Below are 23,253 nucleotides of genomic sequence, written 5' to 3' on the forward strand. Positions count from 1 at the left end.
AAAAAAAAAAAAAAAAACAGAACTGTAAACACACGTGTGAATTTCTCGTGAAAAATAATATGCAGGGTCACCTTGCACAGTGCATCCTACAGTGAGCCTCAGTAAACGTTGGCTGGACAGGAATCTCAATCTTACAAATTGAGATCTCATCAAGTGTGTTCTCTGAGGTCTGTGGAGAAGCCCTTGTACCAGTTTCTGTCTTGGCATTTCCCAACAGGACCCATCTCTCAGGATTTTGCTTTTGTTGTTTTGTCTTGTTTTTGAGACGGTTCTTACTTTGTTGCCCAGGCTAGAGTGCAGTCTCTCAGTATTTTCAAAGCTTTATTGAGTTTTTGCACCATGCCTTGTGCAGGGATGGTGGTGTTGGGGGGTTGGGGAGACAGAATGGGACGTAATCTTTGCCGTCCATGATCAACCTGGTCACTGTCCCATTCTGGAATCACCGAGGGGGAGAAGACAAGTCCCTGGACAATCATGAAGCAGTGTGCTCCTGGATCCAAGCAAGGTAGTTTGACACATCGGTGTAGACACCTGGCTTATTGCGGTCACCACAGCCTGAGCCCCAGCTGATGATGCCTCGAAGAGTGAGCCGCTGCTCAGCGGCCTCGTCCTCACAAACCAGCGGGCCTCCAGAATCACCCTGGATTGGAAACACGCAGCTCAGCGCCCTTGACCTGGGGTGTGTACCTGATAAGGTTGTGGGAGCATAACATCCGAACCTGAAGGCTCACCTGGCATGCATCCGTGCCGCCCTCGAGGAAGCCAGCGCAGAGCATGCCAGGGAGGATGGAGTCCCCATGAACGTCTGGGGCGGAGCAGCGTTCCAGGGAGATGAAGGGTACCTGCGCCTCCTGCAGGAAGCTGGAATATTCCTCCGCCCCTGTGAAACCAAAGCATCTTCCTCACACCCTCCCAGACAATGGACGGATGAGGCTGCGACAGGCACTCCTAAACCTGGTCACGTCCTTCCTCTCTCATGACAAGCCAGAGAAGGAGGGAGTTGCCATTAACTCCGTTTCACAGGCTGGGAGACTGAGATCCAGAGAAGAGCCGTGTTTGAGTGGGTGGAGTAGAAGCAGGAACCCCACTCTCACCTCCCACCTAGTGTCTCAGAACCTGGCTCCCAAAGAGCCCGCGAGCTGCTGAAGCGAATACCGGGCCAGCATCCTAGTGGCCCTTGCAGCCAAGCTCCCACAGGAAGCCAAGGGAAAGTGCGATTCTCCCTGCACCCCCAGAGATTTGGGGACCCCAACAGTGAATCTCAGACCCTGGGAGGAGCAGACTGCAGGACAAGGGCCTTACATATTCTCACAAACCATCAGGAGAGGCGCCACCTCTCCTACAAGCACCCTGGACGATACCAAAGTTGTGGCATTCTGTGGCCTATCCCTGTAGCTAAAGGTTTTCACCCGCCCAAGCTTGTTGTGCCTACCTTCGAACTGGTGGCCCCAGCCGGCCACTTCGCAGAGCGCGGCCTCGGGTTCGGCGGGTCTAGCGGCACTGCTCGGCAAGCACACCGGCTGAACGTAAGGCGACAGGAACGCGCAGCTGCCGTCCGCGCTCTCCTGTAGGCGCAGAAGAGCTAACCCAGGCAGAGAAGAGCGTAAAGCAGGAACGCTGAGGCCCCGAGCACTTCCTACCCTGTCTTCTCTTCCCCACGGGGGCTCCCTCACGCACCAAGGTCATGCTGGTAGCTGATGGGCGAGAAAGCCTCATGCAGGCTGTAGGAGCGCACGGCCAGCGTCTGGCACTGCTCACAGCTCTGGTTATGGCGGTCCTGGCCAAGCACCACCGTCAGCTCCTCCGGCGCCGGCCTGCAGGCGGGGTGCGGGGGAGGTAGCATGCTTGAAGCCCGCTACAAGTGTTTAGGGGAGTCCTCTGCTCCCGAACCCCTGGGAGCTAGGGCGGGGCGGAGAGAGAGGGATGGGGCGGAATAGGTAGACAACGGGATCGGGTGTGGAAGGGCGTCTTGGAAGCTGAACTGGGAGAATGGAGGAGCTAGGGTCCTGGGAGGGGCGATGGGCGGGCGGGTACTCGCCGGTCCTGCAGGCAGTGCGCTGCCGTCAGCACCCAGCAGGGGGCGATGAGGCTGCCGGCGCAGAAACTGTGGCCCCAGTACAGCGCTGCGATATAAGGGTGCGCCCCAGGAAGCGCCACCAGTCCGCCAACGACTCGTCTCACCGAGGACAGCCGCTTCCGGAGCCGCTGTCCGCAGCCGAGCAGGCGGGTCCTGGTCGGGGAAGACGGCTGCTCCGGCTTTGCGAGGAAACCTGTGGGAGGAACCTAGGCTGAAGCCGGGCATCCACCGCCAGGTGGCTGGAATCTAGTTGGCCCGAGCAACTCTCCGCTCAGACTTCCTCCGCTTCCTAACTACCTGGGGTCGGGGACTGAGGCCGGGTCTGGGTCGTGGGCTGAGGCTTCTGCAATGACGGATGCGAGGGCAAGGGCCGGTCCTGACGCCCCGGGAGAATCCGGATTGGAGGCGCCGCCCCGGCTGGGGGCTGGCACGGTGCCAGGTCGCAATACTCCCAGCTCAGCCGGTGGCCGCTCAACACGAAGCACCACGGACGGGTGTCATTGTCCGGGTTCCTGTAACCACAACAGGTGGCCCTGTTACAGCGACAGGAGCCCCAGAGGGCAGCCAGGGGAGGGGGATGCTCGGCCGGGTCTCATCCCGCGCACCGGCAATAGGCGTGGCCGCCCAGTCCCCACTTCAGCGCTTGTTCCGCAGTCACATTCCTGTAGGTGGCCTCAGAGGTCCACGGCTGACATGGTGCACCTGAGCGTGTGGTCTTGGCCATGCCGCGATAGCTGAGTCCGTGGCCCTGGTAGCATCTCGCCTCAGTGTCTAGAAAGAGAGCAAGCCCTCCGCACTCGAGGAGGTGGGGAGTATGGGGAGGGTGGGTATACTGTCTCGCCTCCGGATCGGGCAGCCACTTTACCCCCTCCCTCCTCCCTCTCCGTGGGGGATGGACCTTTGCTTCCCCTGGGACCCTCACTCACCTATGTCGCAGAAGGGTCCCGTGTAGCCCGTGGGACACTGGCACAGCTGGTGGCCTTCCGCCTCCAGGCAGCGGCCACCGTTGAGGCATGGGTTGGTGAAGCAGGCTGGGGAAGGAGCACACTGAGCTGCCCCAGGGCCCCACGGTGAGCTCCCTTCCACCCACGCACAACCTGGCCTTCCTCCAGCTTCTCCTCCTGACCTCCATCCCTCCTCCCTGGCCAGTTACCAGCGGATCTGCTCACCCTTACTGGCCAACTGCTGGCAGTGGTTGTCAGGCCCCTTGCAATGGCATTTGGCCACACCTCCCAGCTGCGATCTGTACCATGTCTCATCCTCACGGAAGAACCGGAGAAGCTGAGGTTCGAAGCACTTCTCTGGGGGTAAAGGTAAGCAGTGGTCTCAGAGTAGCCCTGGACTGTGCAGAGTCTCTGGGGACCTAAGAACCTCTTCCATAGGCCCAGGGTGGCCCCTGTCCCCAGTGCCCCTTCCCCTAACCTTTGGTATCTCCTTACCTCTTTGGCAGTGCTTCCCAGTGAGGTGTTCTGGACAGAAACAGTGAGGGCCAGTCAGTGTGTTCACACACATCCCTCCTTTCTGGCAGGGGTTGTGTTTGCTGCAGTGGTCTGAGATGGACACAGTGGGAAGAGGAGTGGGGAGCCTGAGTCAGACAGATGGAGGCCAAGTCCCTCCCTGATCCTACTTGGTGAGTATGGCATGTTTCCAAGCCTTAGTTTGCCCACATGCAAAATGGAGCTACCCCCTCCCAGAACTTCCCTCTGGACTTCTAAAGGGTATTGTGGCAGGAGGGACCCCAGGTGTATGCGGTCTTATGATAGCCAGGTGAGTAACTAGGAAGGAAGAGAGGGCCCTGGGCCACCCCAGAGGTTGTGTGCAGCACCTTGCACTTTCCTGGGCTCTAGGCAGTACGTCCATCGCTGGTCCCGATCGAAGTTAGGAGTGGTGGCACACCTGTAGAAAGAGATGAGGTTTCCCTGCTCTGCCCAGGGACCTGGCCCACTAGAACTCCCCCTCTCTAAGCAAAGTTCCTTGGACAGAAGGATGGGTAGAATCCATCTCTCCCAGGCCCATGCCCCAATTCTTACTAGGTAGTCTTACCAGGGCTGGGGGCCTGGCTGGCCCTTGTGGATGCATTTATGGTATAGCCGCCGGCGGTACTGGAAAGGGAAGTGGCAGGGCTCCCCGGTGACAGTGAGAACTGCAGGGATAACACATTCCCTGAGGATTTCTCTGTGCCGAACTTCCCTGGTACCACCCATCAGGGTCTGGTTGGAGAAAGGACAGACCCTCCAAAAGATCATTGTGCATTCAAGACAGCATTTCACTTAAGAAGCTGGGTTTTGGAGTCAGACAGCAAGAGTAGGCTCCTGACTCCACCCCCTGCTCAGTGGGTGACCCTGGGCGATTCTGCAACCTCAAGATCTGGAAGAGTGCTTGCTGCAAAGTAGGTGCTTACTAAATACTTGTTGAACATTGAAGTCACTTAACCACTCTGACCCTTGGCTTCCTCATCTGTAAAATGACAATAATAATAGTATAGTTGATCTCCATTATTCACCAGTTCTATATTTGAGAGTCTGCCTACTTGACTAAATCTGTTTGTAAACCTCAAATTAATACTATGCTTTCGTGGTCATTTGTGGGGATACACAGAACAGTGAAAAATATGGTCACTCCCAGCAAAGATCCAACAAGGACCCAAGTAGTAGATTCTGCTACTGCTTGTATCAGCTTGCATATTATGAACAAAAGTCCTTTCACACTCTAGTGCAACGTTTTTCTTGCTGTTGGATCCTTTCACACTCTAGTGCAACATTCTTCTTGCTGTTGGAAATGGCCCTTGAGCCTATTGCTGAAGAGCTGTCTAGTGCTCCTAAGCCCAGGAAGGCTATGATGTACCTTATAGAGAAAATGTGTGTTACACAAACTTTGTTCAGGCCTGAGTTACAGTGCTGTTGGCTGTAAGTTCAATGTAAATGAACCGACAACACATATATTAAATAAGATGTGATCAGGCAGAATCACACATAATACAAGGTTATATACTGATGGTTGATGAAAATGTTATGACCAGAGGCTCATAGGAACCTAACAGTATTTGCAAATTCATTGTTTACCAAGATTTTATTTATTTATTTTTTGAGACAGAGTCTCACTCTGAGGCCTAGGGTAGAGAGTTGGGGCATCTTCATAGCTCACAGCAACCTCAAATTCTTTGGCTCCAGAGATCCTCTTGCCTCAGCCTCCTGAGTAGCTAGGACTACAGGTGCCTGCCACAATGCTGGCTATTTTTAAAGCTGGGGTCTCACTCTTGCTCAGGCTGGTCTCAATTTCCTTAGCTAAAGCAAGCTACCCACTTCAATCTCCCAGACTGCTGGGATTACAGGTGTGAGCCACCGTGCCCAGCCTACAGGAACTTTATAGAGCACAACTCCTGCAAACAATGAGAATTGCTTGTGTCTACCTCAAAGGAGTATCATGAAACTTAATGAGATGTAAGGCCTGTAAAACACTTTAGCACAGTGTCTGGCACATGGTATGTGCTCAATAATAATTGGCAGCTATTTTGTTGTTCAAGGTACAGTGGGACTTGCTGAGAGTCAAACTAGGGCCAGGACAGTAAAGGGAGATCCTCTTGCTTCAGCCTCCCAAGAGGGATCTGGGATGGACCTTTGAGATGCAAATGGGGTGCACAGAGAGGAGGGGCACCTTAGGTAGGTGATTAGGGTCCCAAGATCAAGTCAAGCATGAAACTGGGTGTGGAGTGAGGGGAAGAGTTGAGGGAGGCCAGAGTTGGATTGTGCTGGGCCTCAATGTCATGCCAAGGAGCTTGATCCCACCAGGCCAGGCCCACCAGAGCAGGGTCCATCCTATTTCATAGGCTCTGTTACATTGCATGCTTTAGGAGCAAATATTTAGTGCTTTGAAGGACAAAGGCAATAGGGAATTATGGCAGGGCTAGAAGAGGGAGATGGCAGGCACCCCTCATCTAAAATAATAAAAGCTAATAGGTTTAAAGCATTTCATTGGTTGTTTTTTTATTTATCATTTATTTATTTATTGAGACAGAGTCTCACTTTAATGCCGTTGGTAGAGTGCTGTGGCATCATAGCTTACAGCAACCTCAAACTCATGGGCTCAAGAGATCGTTTGCCTCAGCCTCCTGAGTAGCTGGGACTATAGGAACCCACTGCAACACCCAGCTAATTTTTTAGAGATGAGGTCTCACTCTTGTTCAGACTGGTCTCACACCTGTGAGCTCAGGCAATCCACCTACCTCAGCCTCTCAGAGTGCTAGGATTACAGGCATGAGCCACCTCCCCAGTCCTTATTTCTTTATTTTTAGACAAAGTGCCTCTCTGTCGCCCTGGTAGAGTGCCCTGGTACCACTGTAGCTCACAGCAACTTCAAACTCTTGGGCTCAAGTGATCCTCCTGCCTCAGCCTCCCAAGTAACTGGGACTACAGGCACCCACCACAACACCCAGCAATTTTTTTTTCTTTTTTTTTTTTTTGTAGAGACAGAGTCTCACTTTATCACCCTTGGTAGAGTGCCGTGGCATCACACAGCTTACAGCAACCTCCAACTCCTGGGCTTAGGCGATTCTCTTGCCTCAGCCTCCCGAGCAGCTGGGACTACAGGCGCCCGCCACAACGCCCGGCTATTTTTTTGTTGCAGTTTGGCCAGGGCCGGGTTTGAACCTGCCACCCTCGGCATATGGGGCCAGCGCCCTAACCGCTGAGCCACAGGTGCCACCCGCAATTTTTTTTTTTTCTATTTTTAGTAGAGATGGGATCTCACTCTTACTCAAGCTGGTCTCAAACTCCTGAACTCAAGCAATCCACCTGCCTCGGCTCCCAGAGTGCTAGGACTATAGGCCTGAGCCACCATATCAGGCCTAAAGCATTTTAAAGCATTTACCATCCACCAAGCTCTGGGCCAGTGGTTCTCAACCTGTAATAATAAAAATACATCCTGCATATCAGATATTTACATTATGATTCATAACAGTAGCAAAATTACAGTTATGAAGTAGCAACAAAAATAATTTTATGGCTGGGGGTCACCACAACATGAGGAACTGTATTAAAGGGTCATGGCATTAGGAGGCATTAGGAAGGTTGAGAACCACTGCTCTGGGCTGAGTGCCTCACATGGATTAACAACTCATTTTTCCTTCTCAACAATCCTAAGAGGCTGACTATTACCAGCCTGGTTTGAAGATGGGGAAATTGAAGCTTGGAGAGGTCAAATCATTCACCCAGAGCCACCTAGCTCCTAGGTGATAAAGCCAGGATTCAGAGGCATTTGGACCCCCTTCCCTACGCATCCAGGGCCCTGGCCTCTGCATGGCATGTCTGATGCCCATGAGATATTGAGGAAAGGAAAAGAGAAGAGAATCTTGGGAGACCAAGGTAGGAGCCAGCAGCACACACCTCAAGCACCCACTCCAAGTCAGGCTCTTGGGCACTCAGACACAGCCTGAGCCCTGCCCTCAAGAAGCAAACACCTCACTATCGCTCTGGGTCCCCAGCATACATGGGCACAAGACCTGGGACATAGTGGGCACTCAGGTCTGAAAACCAGCCAGGAAAACCCTGGAGATGAATATGAACAGTGCCCAGGATCCCTCCCATGCTCCAAGGGCCCCAAGACTGCACACTCCTTACCATATTCAGGCACCCACAGGTATCTTAGGAGAAGGAACCAAGCTACTTACCCACTGTGTGCTTATTTGCCTTGTACTTATCCTCCTTGGGGGCTTTCCACGGTGAAGGCTATGTGGGCGAGAAGACAGGGAATTTGCCTAGAAAGTCATTGCCTGTCCCAGATCCCACACTAGTCCCCAGTTTCCTCTCACAGCCCAGAAATGCAGAGATTTCTTCCCAAGACCTGGATCCCTCCCTTCACCTTCCATCATCTCCTAAAGGCTACCTATCCCTCCGAAACACAGTCTCTGCCCTCCTCCCCACCCATTCTGGTTGTCTGTCTCCTCTGCCTGGGCCTTCATCTTTCCATATAGACCTCTTAGTTACATGGACTCAGGTCATAGGCAGAGACCACAACTGTGTTAGGGATTCCCAGGACCCTCCTGACACAATCCTGGTTCCTACAGCACTCACTGAAAGTGTTGGCTCCAGGTTCACCAGCAGGGACCCCAGGAGCAGCAAAGCCCTCATGGTGTCTGTCCATTAGTCTGACTCCCTGTCCAGGAGTCCAGATCGATAGGGCTGATCAAAGGTCTCGGAGGCCTGGGAAGTAGAGATTGGTCAAGCTGCCCCCCTTGGCCTGGTGGGACATAGGCTGTATGTGGAAACCCAAACAGACCTGCTTCCTTTGTAGGCCTGAGGGCCAGGGAACTGGGATTGTTGGGGGGTGATAGAATGATGGAGAGCTGGGCTCCCCTCTCTTGCCTGGACAGTGGGACTGGAAGAGGAGAAGGGACATTATTATGTTCCAGGTCCTTATCTGGGAATGCAGGGGCTAAGGATAGCAAAGAGAAGCTCCCTGGCATAAGGGATTGCCATAAACTTACTAGCTTAAAACAACACCTGTTTCTCTCTCTCTCTCTCTTTTTTTTTTTTGTTAGACACAGTCTTACTATGTCATCCTCGGTAGAGTGCTGTGGCATCACAGCTCACAGCAACCTCAAAATCTTAGGCTTAAGCAATTCTCTTGCCTTAGCCTCCCAAGTAGCTGGGACTACAGGCATCTGCCACAATGCCCGGTTATTTTTTGGTTGTAGTTGTCATTGTAGTTTGGCAGGCCCAGGCTGGATTCGAACCTGCCAGCTCCAGTGTATGTGGCTGGCACCCTCGCTGCTGAGCTACAGGCTCTGAACTAACAACACCTGTTTCTTAGTTCACAAATCTGTAAATCCAAAATCCAGTACTGTGTGACTGATTGGATATTCCAAAGCTGAGATCAAGGCTGAATTCTCTGGAAGCTCTGGGGAAAGATTCCCTTCCAACCTCATTCAGGTGGTTTGCGGAATTCAGTTCCTTGGTAATGTAGACTTTTAGGCTATCAGCCAGCAGCCACCCTCAGCTTCTAGAGGATGCCTGCATTCTAGAGGATCCCTTCCATCTTCTAAGTCAGCAACAAATGATTTCCCCTGTGTTGACTCTGTCACTCTTTGAATTTCCTTTGCCAGGAAGAACCCTGTCCTTTTAAGGGCTTATCTGATTAAGTCAGGCCCACCAAAGATAATCTTCCTATCTTCAGGTCAATTTGATTTGGGACATTAATTACATTTGCAAAATTCTTTCAGAAGCATCTAGATTAGTGTTTGACTGAATAGTTGTGAAAAGGGTATGTGGGTGCCAGGGATAGAGATCTTGGGGGCCATCTTAGAATTCTGTTGAGGCAAGAAAGCAAAAATGCTAAATCAAGGGGCACTAAAGTGTATAGTTGGAGCACAAGAGAGGAAATGAGGTGGACATGTGCTGTTTTTCCTGTTGAGCACTTGTCCTGGTTCAGTAATGATACCTCGATCTTTATTTTAGGAACCACCCCTTCCTCACAGGGCCTCCAGTGCTGCCAATGGTACCCTCAGCTCTAGGGCTGGAGGTGTGGCACTGCTCTGACCACTCAGAGCATGGCACCAACCACTAGACCTCAGTAATTGGCTCAGAGATTAGCATTATACACAAGTTAGGCCAATCTCTTTCCACTGGGGTCACTCACCACTCACTAAGCACATAGAATGTGGGCCCGGAGATGTTGATGATCATCTCTGTCGCTATTTGAGGAGGGCCTGTCTGAGAAGGAAACCAACACACAGGAAAAGCAGAGCAAACGGAAGGAAGGCCAGAAGGATGCCATGGTAGGCAGCCTCCAGGATGGTCTCCATTGATCCTCACTGCTGGTGTTCATGCCTCTTCCACACTGAGTCAGAGCTGTTTTGTGCGTGTATAGAATATGGCAGAAGTGAGGGCATTTGTCTTTCTATAGGCCATAAAAGGCACTGGGTCTTGTCTTATCCCTAGTGGCCTCAAACTCCTAGGCTCAAGTGATCTTCCTGCCTCAGCCTCCAAAGTAGCTGGGACTACAGGTACCCGCCAGCTTTTCTTTCTTTCTTTTTTTTTTTTTAGTAGAGACAGGGATCTCACTTTTGCTCAGTCTGGTCTCAAACTTGTGAGCTCAGGACCCTCATCGGATTCTCAGAGTGCTAGGATTACAGGCATTAGCCACTGCCTGGCTTTCCTTATCAGTTATTGATTGCACCTGCACATAGACCTTGGCCTTAGGGCTAGTCCCATACTGGCTGCTTTTTCCTGGGGAGAAGCCAGCTCCCCTTCTGAATAGATGGGGCCTTTTGAACAAGTCTTCATAATGCCTAGGGATTTGCAAGCGGAGTGAGTGATGCAACTGCACAGAAGCCTGAATGCAGCATGTCAAATGAAGACTGTGGTGAGCACAGGGTAGAGGGAGTATGAGATGAGGCATTAGGTCCATTGGACATTGGGATGTTCAGTACTTATCCCCCCCAATTCTTCCTTTAGTCTCTCAGTTTCTTTTTTGCCGGTCACCACTCCCTAGTTGTATGGTGAACAGGTACTTTCTAGAATTCATTTCCCATTGTGGAAGCCTAATGGACCAGATCAACCTCTTTCTACCATAATGTAGCCAGAAGGATCTAAACCCAGCCAACTGGATGTTCTCTCCCAGGACTCTGAATCTTGACCACACCACACACTATGGCAAAAAAAAGTTGGAGGTTTGATATTGCACCACCTGTGTCCTGAACAGAGTGCCCCTCCCCAAAACAAAGTTTACATAGACAGAAAATTCAAATTCATTATTTCATGTCATAAGAGGTCAGCAGAGGGCCTCCAGGAAAGGGCTTTCAGTGGTTTAACAATTTCATCATGGCTATTAATCCCATTAATGAGTACTGAAGTGGGAACATGAATGGATTTAACCTTTCTAGAAAGCACCTGTCTTTGACTTTGGTGATCTGCATAAATAATCTTGTTTTTTTTTTTTTGAGACAGAGTCTCACTTTGTTGCCCCTGGTAGAGTCCCATTCATCATAGTTCACAGCAACCTCCAACTCTTGAGCTCAAGTGATTCTCTTGCCTCAGCCTCCTGAGTAGCTGGGATTCTAGGCACCGGCTACAATACCCAGCTATTTTTAGAGACAGAGTCTTGCTCTAGCTTAATCTGATCTTGAACTCGTGAGCTTAGGCAGTCTGCCTGCGTTGGCCTCCCAGACTGCTGAGATTTACGCATGAGCCACCACACCCAGCCTGTATAAATAATCTTAATGAAGTTTCTGTCAGTGATTTAAAACCCTGTTGGATTCAAACTCCTTTTTAGTAGCATTTTAAAAAAATACTTGCTTTGCTATATTGAAATGAAACTTATAGATAGTGCATGTATAATCTACCTAAATGCATACAATAAAATGTATTATTCTAAAAAAAAAAAAAAAATTTCATCATGGGCTGGGTGCAGTGGCTCACTCCAGTAATCCTAGCAGTCTGGGAGGCCAAGGTGAGTAGATTGCCCTGAGCTCACAGGTTCGAGACCAGCCTGAGCAAGAGAGAGACCTTGTATCTAAAAATAGCTGAGTGTTGTGGTGGGCACCTATAGTCCCAGCTACTTGGGAGGCTGAGGCAAGAGAATTGCTTAAGCCCAAGAATTTGAGGTTGCTGTGAGCTGCGACACCACAGTACTCTACTGAGGGCCACAAAGTGACACTCTGTCTCAAAACAAAACTAAACTAAACAATTTCATCAAGTACCCAAGTTATTCCTCTTTTTGTCCTCAGCGTGCAAACTTTCAGGAGGACTGCCCTCATGGTCATAGGCTGGCTGCCGTGGCTCCCAGAAATCCCACAAGTTTCCTCACTTGTGTTTAAGTGAAGGAGAGGCATCTTTTCTTCAACTAGCTCCTTCTTAGGAATGAAGAAACCCTCCTTAAAAAATCCTAAGCAGACTTCCCTTCATGGCTCATTGGCCAGAACTAACATGACAATTCTCTGTCTCTGGCAAGGGTAAGAGGCTTAGACAATTAACTCTGGAGCTAGGTCAGAAGTATGTGAGGTAAAGTGGCCACCAGAGCAGAAAGCGACTCTGCAAACAAGGAAGAGGAGTGGCATGGATATTAGGTGGACAACCGCAGCATCTGCTTAAGGAATATCACGTACTTCCTGCTTCCTCATCCTTCTGTGCCCCTTAATTTCTACCCATCTTTAAGCCTATTTCTTCTAGTCGATGCTGTGAACCCCTGAGGGAATTCTCATACATATATTACCTTTTGTTTATGTAACTAGAGTCATTTTCTTTTGCTTGCAGCTAAGAACGCTCTCTTCCTCATGGCTTCCAGCCCAATTAGCCACCCAATTCTGTTCATTCCACTTCCTAAATATTTCTCAAATTTGTCCACCTCTCTCAATTCCTACTGCCTTTCTTTTACTTTCAGAAAATTCAAGGAATTGAATTTTTATATTGCTGTGGAATATAATTTGAGGGACTGTGATGAATGGCTATCATTTCCCCTGCTTAGGGTTCATTCTCCCTTCTTCTAGTAGGGGCTTTCAGTGTTTTCTTTGGGGCATCACCTATCCCCTCTGTCCACCAATATTCACAAAATAAAGCTTACCCTATTCCTTGGCTGAGGAGGGAGTGGGCATATGGTCCAGACCTGGCCTATCAGAAAACCATCTCTCTCTGTCCTCAGTGATTGGTGCAAAATGAACACCTGACCCAAATAAAACCAGTAAGAGGCAGCCCTGGGATTTTTGCTGGCATATCAAGATAGAGGCTTTCTCTCTCTCTTTTATTGCAGTGTTTTTTTTTTGGCCAGGGCTGAGTTTGAACCCGCCACCTCCAGCATATGGGGCTGGTGCCCTACTCCTTGAGCCACAGGCACCGCCCTCTCTGTCTCTTTTAGAGACAAGGGTCTGGGTGGTGCCTGTGGCTCAGTGAGTAGGGTGCCAGCCCCATATACTGAGGGTGGCGGGTTCAAACCCAGCCCCGGCTGAACTGCAACCAAAAAATAGCCGGGCGTTGTGGTGGGTGCCTGTAGTCCCAGCTACTCGGGAGGTTGAGGCAGGAGAATCGCAGAAGCCCAAGAAGTAGAGGTTGCTGTGAGTCCTGTGACATCATGGCACTCTACCGAAGGCGGTAAAGTGAGATTCTGACTCTACAAAAAAAAAAAAAAAATAGAGACAAGGGTCTAACTCTGTATTTTTTGTAGAGACGGTCTTAAACATTTGTTGCCCAGGCTGGTCTTTTTTTTTTTTTTTTTGAGACAGAGTCTCACTTTCTTGCCCCTGGTAGAGTGCCATGGCATCATAGTTCACAGCAACCTCAAACTCTTGGGCTCAAGTGATCCTCTTGCCTCAGCCTCCGAAGTAGCTGCGGCAACGCCTGGCCATTTTTTTTTTTTTAAGAGATGGAGTCTCACTCTTGCTCACGGTGGCCTAGCCTGGTCTTGAACTTCTGGCCTCAAGATCCTCCCACCTCAATTTTCCAAATTGTTGGGATTATAGGTGTGACCCACTGTGCCTAAAGCTTTCTCTTTGTGCCTAAAGCTTTCTTTTTCCACAAATGTTGCCGCATTCCTAACAAATAAGCCTGGAGCTGCTGGCACTCATCTTTAACATCTCAGAGGGAGAACCTGCCTAATAACAAAGATAACACAGATTGAAAGCAAGCCAGGGTATGAGAGAGATTTTGAGTGACGCCATTTGAGATCCAGGATCCAGAGACTCTTGAAGTCTCTAGAACCACCACCAATACTTTTCAGTTACTTGCACCAATAAATTCTCTTGTTTGCCTAAGCCAATTTTAGTTACAACCCAAAGTCCTAATTGATGCAAGAGTGCATACATTAATACCAGGAAATTCCTAAAACAAAATAAATCCCTCATGATCAGCTGTGTAGGACAGTAGCTTAAAGGACAGAAAAAATGAATTTAGGAGCAGCGTAGAGAAGCACTGGACTAGAGTCAGGAAACCTTCCAATCTCATCTTAGCTTCGACCCCCAGTGTGGTGATGGCTAAGGAACTCAGCCTCTCTGGCCCTTAACTGCCACCCCTCTTTGGTGAAGAATGGGCACTTACACTGTCTGGCTCACCTGTTGAGGTTTTTAAATGGGAATGCCTGTGAAAAGGCAGAGCTTGCGGTATAGGTGGAGCTCAATCCATAGAAGGTTACAAAGAAACTTTCCCTTGTGGGCACACTCTTCTCAGCAATTTCTGCACACCTGCCCCAGTTCTCCTCACACATCTGGGTGTCTTCTGTCAACTACTTTAGACAAGAGTAAAAAGGCACCTGGCTTCTTTCTACAGCTGGGCTGTGGGCACATGGGGTGAGAACCATCAAGTTCAGCTCACAGGTGTCTGGATGTACACAGACATACACAAACATAAACCCCATTCCTCTTTAACAGAGACTTGGGGCATAGATTCTAAAAGGTTATAAAACCGCATGTTCAAAGAGAAGTTTGGGCCATCAGAAAGTACCCAGGCCTCCATCCTTCACGCCTTGGCTGTTGGCACCATTGTCCCTCCAGTCACTCAGGCTAACACAATGGCATCTTTACACAAGAGGCTGAGGCAAAAGAATCACTTGAGCCCAAAAGTTTGAGGTTGCTGTGAGCTATGATGCCATGGCACTCTACCAAGTGCGATAAAGTAAGACTCTGTCTCAAAAAAAAATTTATTTTTTAAGTTATCTGGGTGTGGTGGCACACACCTGTAGTCCCAGCTGATGGGGAGGCTGTGATGGGAGGATCAGTTGAGCCCAGGAGTATGAGGCTACAGTGAGCTATGGTTGTGCCATTGTACTCCAGCCTGCTGGGCAACAGAGTAAGACCTGGTCACTGGACAAAAAAGAGGCAAATGGTTATGTTATGGTTTCTGTGGATCAGAAACATGGGCACTATTTCACTGGGTGCCACTGGATCAGAGTCTTTCCCAAGGCTGTATCAGAAGGTCAGCTGGGGCTGCAGGCAATCTTGAGTAGTAGAGAATCCACTGCCAAGCTCACTTGTAAGGTTGTTGTTAGGTCTCAGATCCTTCTTGGCTGCTGGCTGGAGACATCAGTTCTCTGCCACATAGGTCTCTCCCATCTCGCTACATGGCAGCTGGCTTCCCTTAGACTGAGCCAGTGAGGGAGGGAGAGACTACCTACAATAATAGCCATAGTCTTTTAGTCACCTAATCTTGGAAGTGGGATTCCGTCACTTTGGCCTCATTCCTCTCATCAGAATTAGTCCAGCCCATGTTCAAGGGGAGCATAAGGGTGTTAATACCAGGAAGCATAGATCACTGGGTGTCCACCACAGGAAGCCACCAGAGAGTTTGGAGCAAGAGAGTGATGGGGTCAGGTTGATTGTTTTAAAAATAGGGTTGGTGCCTGTGGCTCAAGCGGCTAAGGTGTCAGCTACATACACCTGAGCTGGCGGGTTCAAATCCAGACTGGGCCCACCAAACAACAATGATGCTGCAACCAAAAAATAGCCGGGCGTTGTGACGGGCGCCTGTAGGTGGGAGGCAGAGGCAGGAGAATCGCTTGAGCCCAGGACTTGGAGGTTTCTGTGAGCCGTGATGCCACAGCACTCTACCCAAGGCGACAGCTTGAGGCTCTGTCTCAAAAAAAAAAAATACATATATAGGCTTGGCGCCTGTAGCTCAAGTAGCTAAGACACCAGCCACATGCACCAGAGCTGGCAGGTTCGAAACCAGCCTTGGCCTGCCAAACAACAATGACAACTACAACCAAAAAAAGAAAAATAGCCGGGTGTTGTGGCAGGCGCCTGTAGTCCCAGCTACTTGGGAGGCTGAGGCAAGGGAATCACTTAAGCCCAGGAGTTGGAGGTTTCCGTGAACTGTGATGCTATGGTACTCTACTCAGGGTGACAGCTTGAGGCTCTATCTCAAATTTAAAAAAAAAAAAAATATATATATATATATATATATATAGGCAATCCAGTCACATGATACAAAATTAAAGGTTTAAAAGGATAGAGGATGGAAAACCTCTCTCCCAGCCCTATCCCCAGCCACTTAATTTCCCCTTTCCAGAGATAACCTGCCTTTCTGGTGCCTCACATAGCCTTCCAGAGGCAATCTATGCATATATAAGCAAATTCATCTGTGCCAGTTGGTAGTGTTAGTTCACTCAATAGTTCCAATTCTCTTGACCTTCCAGGCCTATGGTAATTATTACAGGTATCTATTCTGCATAACAAACCACTCCAAGCTTAGAGGCATAAAACACCCATTTTATTATGCTTGCAGATTCTGCAGGTTAGGAAGTCAGGTAGAATTCAGCATGATGACTGGTCTCTGCCCACAATGCCAGAGACCTCAGGTGGAGAAACATGCATGGCCATCGGCTGGAATTACCTGGAGGTTTCTTCACTCATATGTCTAGAGCTTAGGGTAGGATGACTAGAAGGCTGGGCTCGGCTGAGATTGTCACCACAGTGAGTACCCATGGTGTGGCTTCTCCATTTGGTGTGGGTTTCTCATCACAGCAGCTGATTGCAAGGGAATAGCCCAAGAAAAACCTTCTGGAGATCAAGCATTTTAAGAGAACCAAGCAGTGTGACCTTTTCTGACCCAGCCTCAGACCTCATTCTGCATCATTTCTACCATAGTCTACTGATGACAAGAGGGTCAGATCAAATCCAAGGGGAAGAAATTTGACCCTCTCTCCACGTGGCATAGCAAGATCCCCTTGTAGAAGAGCCTATGGGATGGAAGCGTATTGCTACACTTACCTTTAGAAAATACAATTTGTTGGAGTTGTGTTGTACCTCCCCACCCCTTTAAAGTTAGTTGTGGTGATATGATTTGCTTGACCAATGAAAGATGATCAGAAATGACTCGTGTCACTTTTGAGTGCAAGCTTTAAGGTCTATCGTATGGTTACCACATTTTCCATTTTCTTTTGGTGTCTGCCATTGTAAAAGTACAAATTGTAATGAAGCTGTTGTCATCTTGGGGCCCTGAGTGAGTACCATGTCTATTCAGAGCCACCCCACCACCAAAACACCCAGTGTAGGACATGTGGGTATGTGAAAAATAAACTTTTTTTTTTGAGGCAGAGCCTCAAGCTGTTGCCCTGGGTAGAGTGCCGTGGCATCACAACTCACAGCAACCTCCAACTCCTGGGCTGAAGGGATTCTCCTGCCTCAGCCTCCCAAGTAGCTGGGACTATAGGTGCCTGCCATGATGCCTGGCTATTTTTTGGTTGCAGCCGTCGTTGGTTTTTTGGCAGGCCTGGGCTGGATTCGAACCCACCAGCTCAGGTGTATGTGACTGGTGCCTTAGCGGCTTGAGCCACAGGTTCCAAGCCGACTTTTGTTGTTTTTAGTCACTGAAGTTTGGGGATTGTTTGTAATTGCAGCATAACCTGGCCTACCCAGACCCTTCTTACACAAATGGTAGCAAACCTTACATGCTGTTCTGCACTTTGGTATTTTTTATTTAACAATATGTCTTTGAGACTGTTTATATCAGTAAATGAATACCCCCACACTTTTTTTAAAACAACTACATGGTACATGGTATTCTTGTGTGGGAAAGGGCCAAATTTTACTCAACTTGTCTCTATTAAGTGCAATGAGTGCAATCTATCTTTTCAAACAATGTTGCAATGAATCAGCTTGAGCGTTTCTTAGTTTGCTTGAATGCGGTGATGTTAGTAGGATGATGTCCTAGAAGTGCATCTCTCAGATGGTCAGTTGGAGATTTCTCTATTAAAAGAGATCACTTTTCTGTAGTCCCACCTACTCGGGAGGCTGAGGCAAGAGAATCGCTTAAGCCCAGGAGTTGGAGGTTGCTGTGAGCTGTGTGATGCCACGGCACTCTACCGAGGGCCATAAAGTGAGACTCTGTCTCTGCAAAAAAAAGAGATCACTTTGGGGTGGTGCCCGTGGCTCAGTGGGTAAGGCACCGGCCCCATATACCGAGGGTGGTGGGTTCAAACCCCGACCTGGCCAAACTGTGACAAAAAAATAGCCCAGCATTGTGGCGGACGCCTGTAGTCCCAGCTACTCGGGAGGCTGAGGCAAGAGAATTGCTTAAGCCCAGGAGTTGGAGGTTGCTGTGAGCTGTGTGATGTCACGGCACTCTACCAAGGGTGATAAAGTGAGACTCTGTCTTTACATAAAAAAAAAAAAAAGAGAGAGAGAGAGAGAGATCACTTTGGAAGCTAAGCACAGTGATGCACACCTGTAGTCCCAGCTACTCAGGAGGCTGAGGCAGCAGGATTGTTTGAGCCTGGGCAACACAGTAAGATCTGCCTCTTAAAAAAAAAAATAGAGGCTTGGCACCTGTGGCTCAAGCGGCTAAGGCGCCAGCCACATACACCTGAGCTGGTGCATTCGAATCCAGCCTGGGCCGCCAAACAACAATGACAGCTGCAAACGAAAAATAGCCAGGCATTGTGGCGGGCGCCTGCAGTCCCCTACTTGGGAGGCAGAGACAGGAGACTCGCTTGAGCCCAGGAGTTGGAGGTTGCTGTGAGCTGTGAGGCTATGGCACTCTACCCAGGGTGACAGCTTGAGGCTCTGTCTCAAAAAAAAAAAAAAAAAAAAATAGAGATCACTTTGGCTGTAGGCAAAAAACTGAAACCTGAGAGTCATAGATATCACCATTCTCTCTTCATTCCTTACCAATTGCCAAGTAAGGACTGGCAGTTCCCATCCCAGTTCCATAGGACACCCTCATTCCTCTCTCTAATGGTGCTCCTAAAGGGTCTCCCACCTGTCGTCTTTGTTTTTGATTTTTAAGACAGAGTCTCACTCTGTGCCCTAGGGTTGAGTGCTATGGCATCATCTTAGCTCTCAGCAACCTCAAACTCTTGGGCCCAAGCAATCCCTTTGCCTCAGCCTCCCAAGTAGCTGGGACTACAGGTGTCTAACACAATGCCTGGCTAGTTTTTCTTTTCTTTTCTTTCTTTCTTTTTTTTTTTTGTAGAGACAGAGTCTCACTGTACTGCCCTCGGTAGAGTGCCGTGGCGTCACACGGCTCACAGCAACCTCTAAGTCTTGGGCTTACACGATTCTCTTGCCTCAGCCTCCTGAGTAGCTGGGACTACAGGCGCCCACCACAACGCCCAGCTATTTTTTGTTGCAGTTTGGCCGGGGCTGGGTTTGAACCCGCCACCCTTGGCATATGGGGCCGGCGCCCTACTCACTGAGCCACAGGCGCCGCCCTTTCTTTTTTTTTTTTTTTTTTTTTGCAGTTTTTGGCCAGGGCTGGGTTTGAACCCACCACCTCCAGCATATGGGGCTGGCGCCCTATTCCTTTGAGCCACAGGCGCCGCCTAGTTTTTCTAATTTTTAGTAGAGATGGGAGTCTCACTATTGAACTCCTGAGCTCAAGGAATCCACCTGCCTTGGTGTCCCACAGTGCTAGGATTATAGGCATGAACCACATTGCTCTGCCATGTCTTAAGATATTTGGCTGCTGGCTCGGCACCCACACCTCAATGAGTAGGACACCAGCTACATACACCAAGGCTGGTGGGTTCAAGCCTAGCCTGGACCTGCTAAATAACGATGACAGGCTCAGAGCCCGTAGCTCAGTGAGTAGGGCGCTGGCCACATGCACCGAGGCTGGCAGGTTCGAGCCCGGCCCCAGCCTGCTAAACAACAATGACAACTGCAATCAGCCTGAGCCAGAGCAAGACCTCATCTCTAAAAAATGGCCAGGTATTGTGGTGGGCACCTGTTGTCTTAGCTACTAGGGAGGTTGAAGCAAAGGGATTGCTTGAGCCCAAGAGTTTGAGGTTGCTGAGAGCTAAGATGAGATTGTCTCCACAAATAAATAAATAAATAAAATAAAACAAGTCAGTCTCCCAAGCCCTGACCCATAGCTTATCTTTCACAGTGCAGCCCAGAGCTCTCTGTGAAAGCAAATCTGACTTGATCACACTACTCCTTAGCTTAAAACCTCCTTGACAGCTCCCCACTAACTCAAATGGAAGTCCAAACTCCTTACCTCATTTCCAAGGACCTCCCTGATCCAGGCCCCTCCTAAGAACTCATCTTCCCATAAACTGTGGTATATGTACACCATGGAATACTACACAGCCTTAAAGAAAGATGGAGATTTTACCTCTTTCATGTTTACATGGATGGAGCTGGAACATATTCTTCCTAGCAAAGTATCTCAAGAATGGAAGAAAAAGTAGCCAATGTACTCAGCCCTACTATGAAACTAATTTATGGCTTTCACATGAAAGCTATAACCCAGTTATAACCCAAGAATAGGGGGAAGGTGGAAAGGGAGGGGAGGGAGGGGTGAGGTGGGCAGAGGGAGGGTGATTGGTGGGATTACACCTGCGGTGCATCTTCCAAGGGTTATGTGAAACTTAGTAAATGTAGAATGTGAATGTCTTAACACAATAACTAAGAAAATTCCAGGAAGGCTATGTTAACCAGTGTGATGAAAATGTGTCAAACGGTCTATAAAACCAGTGTATGGTGCCCCATGATCGCATTAATATACACAGCTATGATTTAATAAAAAAAAAATAAAAAAGAGTTTTCCCACAAAAAAAAAAAAGAACTCATCTTGCCTTCTTGCCCCTCTTCCACACCCCTTTGTGTGCCTTTAAACTCTTCCAATGTTCTGCCCTCAGGTGCTGAAAGCAGGAACTTTCCTACGTTCCTCTCCAGATCTTTGAGTGTGTAATACCCCTTTCTCCAGAAGGCTCTTCCTCTCCCCATTCCGGTAACCTCAAAACCTGCATATTCTCACTTAACCCTCAGATTTCACTTGGATGCAACAGCCTTCACCAAGTGAAGTATCTGTCCTATATCCCACCAGCCACCGCCTTTACTTTTTTCAAGGTACTTACCTTAACTCTCAAATAGGTTCATTGACTTTTCTCCCTCTCCATGGCCACCTTGCTATAGTTCAAGCCACCATCATCTCTCTCCTGGAACTCTATACCCTCCTGAGTAGTCTCTCTGCTTCCACTCTTGTACCTGGCAAGAGTCCACTAGAGTGATTTTTTTTTTAATTGTTGGGGATTCATTGAGGGTACAAGATACCAGGTTACACTGATCACATTTGTTAGGTAAAGTCCCTCTTACAATTGTGTCTTGCCCCCCAAAAGTGTGTCACATGTGGAGACCCCACCCCCCTTTCCTCTCTCTGCTCTTCCTTCTTCCATCACCTTCCTCTCCCTCCCCCCCATCTTTTTCAAGTATACTTTCAAAAGTTTCCCATTTCACTTAGGAAAGAAGTCTCAAATTCCTGGATATGGTCTATAGAGCCCTCCTTATCCTATCTTTTCTCCTCTGTCTCATTTCAGACCATTTGAATGTACCAAACTTATTCTAGGGCCAGAACCTTTTGCCCTTGCTGCTGCTTCTTCTGGGTCTGCTCAAATACCATACTCTGAGACCATTCCCCTTTCTTTATTTTGTATTAATGTCGTAATAGCACTTATCACCCTCTGAAGCCATCTATTTATTTATTTACAGGACCGTTACCTTTATCTTCCCTACTTGTAGCATGTAAGTGGGGAGCTTGGCTATCTTGCTGCTACCACAGTATTCCCAGAACCTGGCTCAGTGCCTAGCACAAAGCCTGTGCTTTGTAAGTATTTTTGGATGAATGAATGCACAGGGATCAGAGAAGCCTAGCTGAATCAGGCTCTGCCTTACTCTTAGAGTTTGGGCAAGCCTCTACTTCCTGCTGTGTGAAGTAGGAGCGGAAGAAGTGGAGGGCTGAGCTAGCCCTCAGTAAAATTCGGAGCCTTGTAAAATTCTAGCCTTGTTTTCCTCTAGTCTACGGCCTGGAGCCAACTACTTGACGTCCGGGGCCTCAGCTCCCCACCTGTATAATGGGTGTGAGCTCATCCCAACGTTCAAGGACGGTGATGCTGCCTTATAAGGCAGCGAGGCCCAGGGAGGGTGAGGCCGTGTGGGTGGAGAGAAATCACAACATCCTGCTGCGGGGGCGGGGCAGAGGCGCCTGCGGCGCCTGGGCAGAAAGTCGGAAAGCTGCTGAGGAGGCAGCTAGCCTCCTCTGGGCCTCTCCTCGCTTCCAATGTGCACTTTCCACGATGGACAGACCCGAGGGAATTCGGGTGGACAAATTACTAAACAAGGTCGCGGCCGGACACTGGAGGCCCAAAATATTGAGCGCGGGTCCCTAACAAAACCCTAGAAAAGCCATCAGCTAGCCAAAGGGTTCCGAACGGACCACACCCCCAGCTCATGGCCCAATCAGAATGCACTTCTGGAAATGACCGACGTTAGCTTCATCCAATCACACATCCTGTCTCTTGGGCGTGACCCAGAGGACCCACCTTCGCTGTCCAGGAGGAGGGCTCGCCCCTAATTGGCAGTTGGGTATCCTACGAAAGCCTAGAAATTCGAACCTAGGGGCTGAACCCCGCCCTCAGACCAACCGGGAATGGATGACGTAGTAGTCCCGCCCCTATACTCCTTAGACCGAATCCGTGGCTCCAGGGGCGGGGGATGATGAAGAGGCAGGCTAATGGAAAGACGGCGCGGGGAGCGTCCTCCCAGTTATTGGTCCAGTAAGGTAAACAGAGGGCGGGGCCGGGCGGGCCGGCGCCCGGGTGGCCCCGGGAGGGGGCGGAGAGTGCGCGGCGGGTGGCGGCGGCCGGGGAGGCCGGGGAGGCCGCGGCGCGGTCACTGAGAGCCGAGCCGAACCGCGCTGATCGCCATCCGGGCCGGGCCCTCGCGCGCGAACCGGGCCAGCGGCGCAGCCCCGCGGGCCCTGCGGCGCCGTAGCCCATGGAGCTCGAGAACATCGTAGCGAACACGGTGCTACTTAAGGCCCGAGAAGGTGAGGAGACCGGTCTTGAGGTCGGGCCGGGTGCCGGGAGCGCGGGCGCGGGGCCTCTGAGCTCGGCAGGGCGCCCCAGTTGCCTGATCCCCTGGGGTCCCGGGCTCCGCGCCCCGCAACCTATGCAGACACTAAAACCCTTTCGGCCTTTAGTCTTCCTCCTCAGCACCTGCCCTTGGTATCTCAGGCCCAGGAAGGGTTGGGGGTCAGGCCGCCGCCCTCGCGGCGGGGGCGGGGGTGAGGGGATGAGGGAAGGAGAGAGGAAGGAAGAGGGAAGGGTGGGACCTGAGCCGCAGTTGAGCCTCTCTGAGGTGAGAGGTGAGACGATGCCCCACGTGCCCCAGGCCCAGGCTTCAGCTTCCAGCCTGACCCTGCGCAAAGTTGGCGTTAAGTAAAGGCTGGAGAATGAATGAACACAGCCTTTGCGTGCCA

General features: G+C 49.9%; 2 protein-coding genes across 4 annotated transcripts in view; one reads left to right on the forward strand and one right to left on the reverse strand.

Moving 5' to 3' along the window:
• Positions 1-295: 295 nt before the first annotated feature.
• On the reverse strand, positions 296-8,243 carry F12 (coagulation factor XII). The gene is made up of 14 exons (XM_053567494.1): positions 8,146-8,243; positions 7,743-7,800; positions 4,121-4,220; positions 3,903-3,973; positions 3,517-3,627; positions 3,247-3,378; positions 3,004-3,108; positions 2,683-2,848; positions 2,375-2,589; positions 2,039-2,270; positions 1,678-1,814; positions 1,433-1,582; positions 732-880; positions 296-640 (listed from the first exon to the last, which is right to left on the reverse strand). Exons 1-14 carry the CDS (start codon positions 8,200-8,202, stop codon positions 473-475), a joined length of 1,851 nt encoding a protein of 616 aa, XP_053423469.1. The 5' UTR covers positions 8,203-8,243; the 3' UTR covers positions 296-472.
• The window catches only part of GRK6 (G protein-coupled receptor kinase 6), a 34,717-nt gene continuing 15,058 nt past the window's right edge, over positions 3,595-23,253 (forward strand). For 2 of the 3 annotated variants that reach the window (XM_053567497.1, XM_053567495.1), the window contains exon 1: positions 22,610-22,821. In XM_053567497.1, the coding sequence (XP_053423472.1) occupies positions 22,770-22,821 (52 nt within the window). In that variant the 5' untranslated portion in view covers positions 22,610-22,769. Of the gene's footprint in view, positions 3,708-22,609; positions 22,822-23,253 lie in introns of those variants that run through there. The other variant, XM_053567496.1, reaches the window with a different exon arrangement.

Source organism: Nycticebus coucang, chromosome 17, assembly GCF_027406575.1.
Source record: "Nycticebus coucang isolate mNycCou1 chromosome 17, mNycCou1.pri, whole genome shotgun sequence".
Lineage (NCBI taxonomy): Eukaryota > Metazoa > Chordata > Mammalia > Primates > Lorisidae > Nycticebus > Nycticebus coucang.